Source organism: Borostomias antarcticus (genome assembly GCF_949987555.1).
Source record: "Borostomias antarcticus genome assembly, chromosome: 19".
Classification (NCBI taxonomy): Eukaryota; Metazoa; Chordata; class Actinopteri; order Stomiiformes; family Stomiidae; genus Borostomias; species Borostomias antarcticus.
The window spans coordinates 10,950,202-10,960,201 of record NC_140252.1 but is presented as its reverse complement, the minus strand read 5'-3'; the positions used below and the strand labels follow the sequence as shown (position 1 = coordinate 10,960,201).

At 49.9% G+C, this 10,000-nt stretch overlaps 1 protein-coding gene across 1 annotated transcript in view; it reads left to right on the top strand.

The window, feature by feature from the left end:
- Positions 1-10,000, top strand: part of prox1a (prospero homeobox 1a) — a 31,810-nt gene that overhangs the window by 5,317 nt on the left and 16,493 nt on the right. The window contains 2 exon segments of the mRNA XM_084454139.1: positions 1-1,226; positions 6,431-6,538. The exon segment at positions 1-1,226 is cut by the window's left edge and continues 4 nt beyond it. Coding sequence (XP_084310265.1) covers positions 1-1,226; positions 6,431-6,538 — 1,334 coding nt within the window.

Below are 10,000 nucleotides of genomic sequence, written 5' to 3'. Positions count from 1 at the left end.
AGCTGCGTCAGCTCCAGGAGAAGTTCTACCAGATCTACGACTCGGAGACGGAGGAGGAGGAGAGCGCGGAGAATGATGCCGGCGAGCGAGGGGAGGAGGACGGGAACCTGTCGGAGGACAGCCTCCGCTCAGACGGCCTGGAGGAGAGGCACCGCGACCGCCGCCGGGGCACCGACGCCGGCCGCCGCCACCAAGACAACCTGTCGGAGCTGGACCCGGGGCTGTTCCTGGACCGGGCGCGGGCACTGCTGAGAGAGCAGGCGCTGCTGGATGGGGAGGCGGAGGACGGGAGGGGGGAGGAGAGGGAGGAGGAGGAGGAGGAGGGAGGGAGGATGAAGAGGGAGGGAGGGAGGAGGGCGGAGAAAGGGGGGAGGGGCTCCGCCATGCACACGGAGGGGAGGCAGCTGGCCGAGACCCTGAAACAGGAGCTGAACTCCGCCATGTCTCAGGTGGTGGACACGGTCGTCAAGGGCTTCTCCTCGCCCAAAGCGCCCCCCGCTCAGCACCACCGCCCCCCCACCACGCCCCCCTCGGCCCCCCAGGCCTTCCCGCCTCTGCCCGGCCTCGCGCCGGACTCCCGCTTCGGCGGCGGCGCCCTGAACGCAGGCCTGAACGGCGGCAACAGCCCCGGCAGTTTCCACTCGGCCAACCAGAGGCTGGCGTGCTTCGGCGACGTCCTCATGCCTCGTGGCCCGCTGGACGCGGCGTTCGGGGGCCTCGGCGTCCAGCCGCCCACCAACGACCAGACCGAGGCGTTGCCCCTGGTGGTCAGGAAGACCGTCAGCGGCGGCGACGGCGCCAGCCCCTCCCTCCCTCCCCCCACTCACCCTCACCACCACCCCTCCCTCCACCCCTCCCCCCTCTCCGCCTCCCTGGGCTTTGGCCCGCCGTCCTTCCGGCACCCCTTCCCCCTCCCGCTCATGGCCTACCCCTTCCAGAGCCCGCTGGGGCACCACGGCGCCGGCTACCCCCCCGCTCCCGGGGGCGGGGCCAAGGACCTGCGCTGCTCCCCGGAGTCGCTGGACCTCAGCAGGGAGGCGGCGCTGAGCCTGAGGACCAAGATGGCGGCGGCGGGCGTGGGCGGCCACCTAGGCCATCACCACCACCTGAGGCAGCAGGGCTCCCCGTCCCAGACGCACGGCGAGGGGCTGTCCCTGTCCCTCATCAAGTCCGAGTGCGGCGACCTCCAGGACATGGCCGACATCTCGCCCTACTCCGGAAGCACCGTATCCTTTACCTGGCAGCCGCTGGTCTGGCGCGTCTGCGCCTGTTCACCAGGCTAGTGTGTGTGTGTGTGTGTGTGCGTGTGTGTGTGTGTGTGTGTGTGTGTGTGTTCGTACGTAGGTGCACTAAGCTAAGTAACAGGTTAATATTCTGTAATGACCAACCTGATGTGATAGATTTAGTTCAGCTTCTCTGTTTCATATCAGTTTAGGAGTCTCTCTCTCTCTCTCTCTCTCTCACACACACACACCCACACACACACTAGCCTGGTGAACAGGCACAGACGTCTTAGCAGCTGTAGTCTCAGCAGTATCTGGTGAAAGTCCTTAATTTCAATTAATCTTCATTAATTAGTTCCTGCTTTAACCCCCGTGTTCTCCCGGTTGGGGGAAGATAAAAAGGCTGCGCACAGGTCTTGCAAGGGGAAGATTAAACAGGTCGCACGCTGGTCTCAAGCCTTTTAAGTGAGAGAGGTGGAGAGAGTCCACTCAGCTTTCTTTCTCTCTCTCTCACACACACACACACGCCATCTTTTCTGTTCTCCCAGTCTCACACACTCTTGAGCTGCTAAAACCCTCTTTCATCATTAAGACTTTGTACATAAACGCTCAAAGCAAATCATATTTCACAGTGTGTGTGTGTGTGTTTGTGTGTGTGTGTGTGTGCGCACGCACGCACGCAGGGTAAGACTTTGTACATAAGAGCTCAAAGCTAATCGTATTTCAAAGACAGGAAGAGACTGTGGATCAGACTATTACAGGCCTGCGCTCAGAAGAGTACAGGCCATGAAGTAGACCTGCCATCTCTTACAATAGCTTCTATTCTCAGGGATGTTTTCCCATATTACCAGTTCTGTTCATAAACCAGATTATAATACTTTATTTGATCACAAAATTATGGTATTTTTTTTATTTGATCAGCACACGCACGCACACACACACACACACACACACACACACACACACGACACACAGTAGACATGTCTCACTCTCTATAATGACAACGTTGACAGGTCGAAGCGATCGCAAAACGCTGCTGTTGGTTGCCTGGAAGCTATTTTTTTTGCTTCCTTTTTTCAATGCCTGCTGGAGTGAACACTCTCTCTCTCTCTCTCTCTCTCTCTCTCTCTCTCTTTCATGGTCACCAGGTGTGAACAGGTGTTTGCAGGTAGCTGTTTATCTTCCATTCTTAACCTTTCATATTGAGAGGGCTCATCCAGTTCAGCACTGTCTGTTCAGGATCACACACACACACCGCATCAGAACACACACACACACACCGCGTCAGAACACACACACACACCGTGTCAGAACACACACACACACACACTGCGTCAGAACACACACACACACTGCGTCAGAACACACATACACCGTGTCGGAACACACGCACCGTGTCAGAACTCACACACGCAAACCGACACACACACACACACGTTTGAAGAACAAAGTGAACAGAAAACAAGAATTTCAAACCCAAGTATAGTGTCAATACAGAGCAGCTGCAGCAGAGATGAAACCAGTCAGCTGGTCATTATCAAAGACATACACAGACCCCCCCCCCCCCCCCACACACACACACACGTTATCATGTCAGTTTCAAAGAGCAAGTTGACAGTTAGATGTCTATTTCATCCATACAACAGCAGAATGTTTCGCACACACACACACACACAGATATCAACATCCTCTTTGCATCTCAAGATCCTTGTTTGGCAGTTTGGGTATTTGCATATTCAGGGGGGTGGGGGGCTGTATGCAACATGTTAGATGGAGGTGCTTTGCATTTATCATAATAAATAAGTACACACACACACACACACACACACACAGGTCTGCTTGTATCTGGGGAGGGACTGTATTGGGATGGTATTATGGGATGGTACAAGGAGTGGAGCAGGAGAGGGCTGGAGGGCAAAGCCATCGACAGCAGTAAACACTCCTCCCTCAGGGGCTCAGACACACACACACGCACACATACACACACACACACACACACTCCTCCCTCAGGGGCTCAGACTCTCTCTCTCTCTCTCACACACACACACACACACACACTCCTCCCTCTGGGGCACACACACACACACACACACTCCTCCCTCAGGAGCTCAGACTCACACACACATACACACACACACACACACACACACACACACACACCAATACTCCTGTTGTGTTATAGGTCATCAGCAGGAGTTGTGTTATGGGACAACATCTCATAACACAAGGGCAGCCGGGAGCAGACGAGGCCCCTTGCGCCTGGGGGCCAATCCAAGTGCCCTGTCCTGTCTTCGCCAGGGACGGACAGCGTTAGCGATCTGTTCTTCTGCATGTTTTTCATATTATTAATAATAATAATAACTTTCATTTATATAGTGCCTTTCATAAAACCCAAGGTCGCTTTACATAGGGGCAATAACAGACAAGATATGACAAACATGGTAGACAGAGACACACAACATTAAGTAACGGAAGCTAGAGGTCAAAGGCCACGTTAAAGAGTTGAGTTTTAAGGAGTTTCTTGAAGCAGTCCAGAGTTGGGGTGTTGGCGATATTGGGTTCTTTATGGAAGAAACCCTTGTGAACAGAGGGAGAACATGCAAACTCTGCACAGAAAGGCCCCGGAGACCTTCTTGCTGTGAGGCGACAGTACTAGGTACTGTGGTACTAGGTACTGTGGCATCATGCCGCACGTGAGATTTGGGGGATCAGTGTCTTCCTCAAGGACACTTCGTCACGACGCCGGGAGCTGGGATCGAACCAGGGACCTTGCGATCCTGGCCGGCCGCTCTACCTCCCGAGCTACGTGTGTTAAAGAGAAATTATTCCTTTTTTTTCCTGCTTGTTATTTTTCTCTGTTTTGAACAGGCACACGCGCACACACACACACACACACACACACACACACACACACACACACACACACACACACACACACACACACACACACACACACAGCGTTCCCATCCTCAGGTCTGTGTTCCTCTAATCCTCTATGTTGCTGAGCAGATGTCCAGCATTCATTTATGGAGTTCCCTCCACTCCTCCCTCTTCACCCCCCCCCCCCTCTCTCCCTCTCTCTCTCTCTCTCCCTCGCTCTCTCTCTCTCCCTCGCTCTCTCTCTCTCCACCCCCACCCTCTCTCTCTCTCTCTCTCTCTCTCTCTCTCTCTCTCTCTCCCTCTCTCTCTCTCCCTCTCTCTCTCCCTCTCTCCCTCGCTCTCTCTCCCTCGCTCTCTCTCTCTCCCTCTCTTTCTCTCTCCACCCCCACCCTCTCTCTCTCTCTCTCTCTCTCTCTCTCTCCACCCCCACCCTCTCTCTTGCTCTCTCTCTCTCTCTCCCTCTCACTCTCTCCACCCCCACCCTCTCTCTTGCTCTCTCTCTCTCTCTCTCTCTCCACCCCCCTCCTCTCTATCCTCTTCCCTGTTCCTCTACACCTGGCGGATAGGTCAGGTTTCAGCTGTTATTGTCTGGCCTGCGCAACACACACACAGAGAGGGAGGAGGAGAAGGGAGAAAAGGGAACATCATATCCCCAGCTGTGCTGTTTATTCAGGAGCTCCCTTTAGCTACCATTACCCAATCTTTCCACACACACACACACGCGCGCACACACACACACACACACACACACACACACACACACACACACACACACACACACACACTGCCACCCCTCCCTATGAGTGCTTCATATTCATTCGGGCATTATTCCCTCTGTTGACCTTGAGCCAGACTGAGGCCCGATAGGCAGTGTGTGTGTTTGTGTGTTTGTGTGTGTGTGTGTGTGTGCGTGTGTGCGTGTGTGCGTGTATTTTCTCAGAATGTTAGTTATTTACTCATCAATTTTTGTTGCATTTCTTATAATGTAGTTTATGCTATGCACATGTGCTCTGTAATATTTCCCCATAGCTACAGTTTTTCCATTTTCCAGGAGCTTGCTCGACCATCTCGTTGAGAAAGGTCAGGGGAGAATTTTTAGTTCTCCTACTGCCTCAAACGGGGGAACTCTTAAAAATGTGTTGTAGGATCAGAATGTGTTCATTCTTTCTGTGAAGTGCACTGTGTTGCCTTTGTGTAAGAAATGCGCTATATAAATAAAGTTTGATGAGTCACTCGCTAACAGATGTACCGCTAACAGACGTATTGCTAACAGAATAGCCGCAGAATTGTGGTTCAGAGCTCCCTGACTGACCTCATCTTCTCCTCTGTCTACCCAACAACCCTCTACTTCTCTCTCTCCTCCTCTCCCCCTCTCTCTTCTCAACTCCTCTCCCCTCTCCCTCTACTCCTCTCCTCCTCTACTCCTCTCTCCCTCTCCTCCTCTCTACTCTCTCCCTCTCCTCCTCTCTACTCTCTCCCTCTACTCCTCTCCTCCTCTACTCCTCTCTACTCCTCTCTCCCTCTCCTCCTCTCTACTCTCTCCCTCTACTCCTCTCTCCGTCTACTCCTCTCTCCTCATCTCCTCCTCTCTCCCTCTCCTCCCCTAGTCTCCCCCTCTACTCCTCACTCCCTCTCCCCTCTCCTCCTCTCTCCCTCTCCTCCTCCAATCTCCCCCTCTCTCCCTCTCCCGCTCTACTCCGTCACTCTCCCCCTCTCCTCCCCTCTCCCCCTCTAACCCTAACCCATCCACCCTACCCCCCCCCCCCCCCACGTCTCTATCCCAGGTCTCCTGGGGGTGTTCACCCCTGTGTGTGTGTGTGTGTGTATGTGTGGGTGTGTGTGTGTGCGTGCAGGGGGGTGGTTGTTAATTGACCTTGCGGGGGGGTTCATTGATTGCTCCCCCATGCCTCCTCCTCTCTGATAGATTATAGAGCTGTTAATGTGGCCGGGAAGTGACAGCATGGTGAGAGAGGCCGGGGCACAGCTGTGGTCCAACACACACACACACACACACACACACACACACACACATATAAACACACGCGCACACATGCACACACACATACAAACACAACATACTGTGCATCCTTTCTGGATGTGGGTGAGGATGAGACCTCTGTGTGTGTGTGTGTGTGTGTGTGTGTGTGTGTGTGTGTGTGTGTGTGTGTGTGTGTGTGTGTGTGTGTGTGGACTGATTAACGTGCAGGTCTAATTGTCATCATTCTAAATTCTCCCTGGACATCTAAACGCACACGCAGAGACAACCAGAGCCTAGTGGCTGGACGGTTGGTCGTTGGAAGGATTCTCCTTAACCCTGTCCTCTCCAGATCCAGGAAGGTCTGTCTCCTAACCACCTGAAGAAGGCCAAGCTCATGTTCTTCTACTCCAGGTATCCCTCCTCCAACATGCTCAAGATCTTCTTCTCTGATGTCAAGGTAAGGCCACTCTCCATCTCTCTCTCTCTCTCTTTCTCTCTCTCCATCTCTTGCTCTCTCTCTCTCTCCCCCTCTCATCTGTCTCTCTTTCTCTCTCTCATCTGTCTCTCTTTCTCAATCTCTTTCTCTCCATCTCTCTCTTTCCCTCTCCTTCCCTTTCTCTCTCTCCCCCTCTTACTCTCTCTCCCTCTCTCTGTGGGGGGTGGGGAATGTTTTACGCACAGTAGAAGGCAATCTAATTCTGGCATTTTAAAGTGTTTTGTATGTGTGTGGTTTATGTATATGTGTGTGCTGTTGTTGAATATGTGCAGTTGTTTTTAATTTTTCATTATTTTATATGTTTATTTGGCTGAATGGCCTGATCCTTGAAGGTCCTACTAATTGAGCCAATAAAATGCCTCTTTCTCTCTCTCTTTCTCTCTCTTTCTCTTTCTCTCTCTTTCTCTTTCTCCCTCTTTCTCCCTTTCTCTCTCTCTTTCTCTCTCTTTCTCTTTCTCCCTCTTTCTTTCTATCTTTCTCTCTCTTTCTCTCTCTTTCTCTTTCCTTTCCCCCATTGTCTGTATTTTCTGTCCTGTCGTCCTCTTTCTGTTGACCTTTGATCCCTAACCCATCCCAGCTTTCACCTTTGTATGTGTGTGTGTGTATATGTGTATGTGTGTGTGTGTGTGTGTGTGTGTGTGTAGCCCTGATGAGCAGACTGTCAGCTCTTTGTAGCCCAATTAGAATAACTGGCCTTAATCTGGTGTCTACGTTGGGGCGGGCGCCTACTTTCCCTTGCAAACACACGCTCTCACTCAAACACACACACACACACACACACACACACTCATTTTTGTGTCTCACACATGCTACCTACATGTTATGCTAAATTACGTAGCACACACGCACGCGCACACACACACACACACACACACACATACACACACACACGCCAGCCTTGTAAGGATGGCTAGGAAGTATTGTGTTTGCGGTGGACTCTGTCATGCTGAGGCAGCTCAAGGTTCTCCCCCCGGTTCTAAGTTGGTTCTCCCTTGGTCCCCCCCCTGTTGCATGCTGGGGGGGGAGGGGGGGGGGGGGGGTGGCAAACAAACAAATGAAAGCACAACAACAGCAGCTAAACAAAGAGAGGGATTGTTTGCTGTTTACCACGTAGTTTGTGTTGTTTGAAGGAACATACGGCCGATGAATACGCTGACAGATTCAGGACGCATTATTCAAATGAGAACACACATACACACACGCACACACACACACAAACACACACCAGCTGCCCTCGGGCCTGTATCCACGGTGACCATTTCCTCGCCAGCGATTCCACATCCTCTCCAGCTGCCGTGGCGACAGTCTCCCGGACGCCGGGTTGCTAAGCGGGCGTACCTGCGTGCGCGCCTTACTGTAGGACGCGGGGACTTACTGTAGATGTTTGGACATCATCATGACATTATTCACTTACAGTACGTAATATTTTCTTTATGTACATACAGTATATTTCAGTGCGTTCTACCGTGTAACGCACATTCGCAATATCATGATCGGTATAGTGTTCTAACTCACTTTGTTTTGTCAAAATGGACTTAGTAACATACACTTGATCACTGAATGTTTCTGTGTGGTATTTTATCACACACACACACACACACACACAAACTGAAAGTTCTGTCTCCAGTTCTGTCTTTGATGTTCAATATCTGAACAATACTTCCCTGATGGAGCCCTGTACTTCTAAGGCCACTATGTGTTTGATTCTCTAGGTCAGGATAATCCAATCCCTCTCCATAATTCCACTATCGGGAGTTTATATTTCAGGTGCTGAAATTGAATTAAAGTGATTGTTTTTTAAATGTCATTTAAATTAAATGATATTGCACCCTTCATTTAGAATAGCGAATTCTCGTATTTTCTGGTAAAAGGCGTCATTGTTTTTTTGTCCCAATGTATTGAGACAGACAGTAATGTTGATCTCTTTCAGTCTAACTAGTTCATATTGTTACAGTATACTTGAGGAATTTTAATTAATCTATATAAATCCCACAAAGAACAGAATGATTCTACATGCAGATTACTAGATTAAATGTAATCAAAATTAATCTGCCATAATCCTATTCCTAATAATCCTATTTGTGAGGAGTGGTTGCTCTTAAGAGATTATTCCAAGATGTAGACCGTCCTGTTGCAATGCCTTGTGTGCGTGCATGCATGCGTGCGTGTGTCCATGCGTGTGCGTGTGTGTGTGTGTGTGTGTGTGTGTATTCATTTCCCAAGTTATTATCATATCTCAAATACAGGTCAGGACACTCGCTAACCCCTCCTCCCCTCCCCTCCCCTCACCCCTGGGGAATTGGGCATAAATGGCACGTTAATTGGAGTTGAATAGAGACACACTGTAGGCTCTGGGAATGGGTCCTTAAAGACGGCTCTCACACACACTGGCTGGACTCTTACTGTGGGAAGTGGGTTAGACACAGATGAACACACACACTCACTCTCTCTCTCATACACTCGCATAACCCAACACACTTGCCATATTCACACACACACCACACACACACAAACTCTCTCTCTCTCTCTCTCTCTCTCTCTCCCCCTCTCTTTCTTACACACACACTCAAACACACACAGACACATTAATTGCATAGTGAGAACTCTTGCCTTCTGACCAGACAGTCTATCTACTGAGGCGTCTGGAGTTCCAGAGTAATCAAGAGATCCTTACAACTCATTAGTGTGGAGGACTTAGAATTCATTAGTCCCTTGTTACCCAGCCAAGTAGAACTCCTTCTGACACACACACACACACGCATGCACAGACACACACACACACACACACACACACCTTGATCTGAATGTATCGCATTTCTTTGATATTCCTTACCAATCTCTTGATAACTTAATGGCGACGACTTGGTACGGCAAATGTATTTTTGTATTTTGAATATCATGTTTTAAACGGCTTATTTTATTTTCACAGTTGAACCATCAGATCAAATTATTCACATTTACAAGCTATTACAGATCATCTGAAGTTATATTATATTATATTTTTATTATATTATCAACACCAATCTATTTGTATATTTTAAATGTAGATATTATTACACACACAATATATATAATATATATATATATATATATATATATATATATGCAATATGGACAATAGTGATAAAAATGCACTAATTGTAAGACTGTTGCCTAACTGTTAGGCCCTAACAGTACAGTAGATATATTTCAAGCAGGTCTGAAAGCTCAGATGTGGCTGGACCCTTGTAAAGAGCCCAGTCCTTTATCCTGGCGTGTCGGCCTGGAGAGACACTCTGTTCAGAACCCTGTTGAAGTGGGCAGAATCTTAAAGGAATTGTCTTTGTCCTCCCACCTTGCCTCAGGGCCTAACAGAGGAGGTCAGGGAGAGAGAGACTCTGACACTCTCTCTTTCTAACAACCACCTCGGTCAGGAGCGAAGAG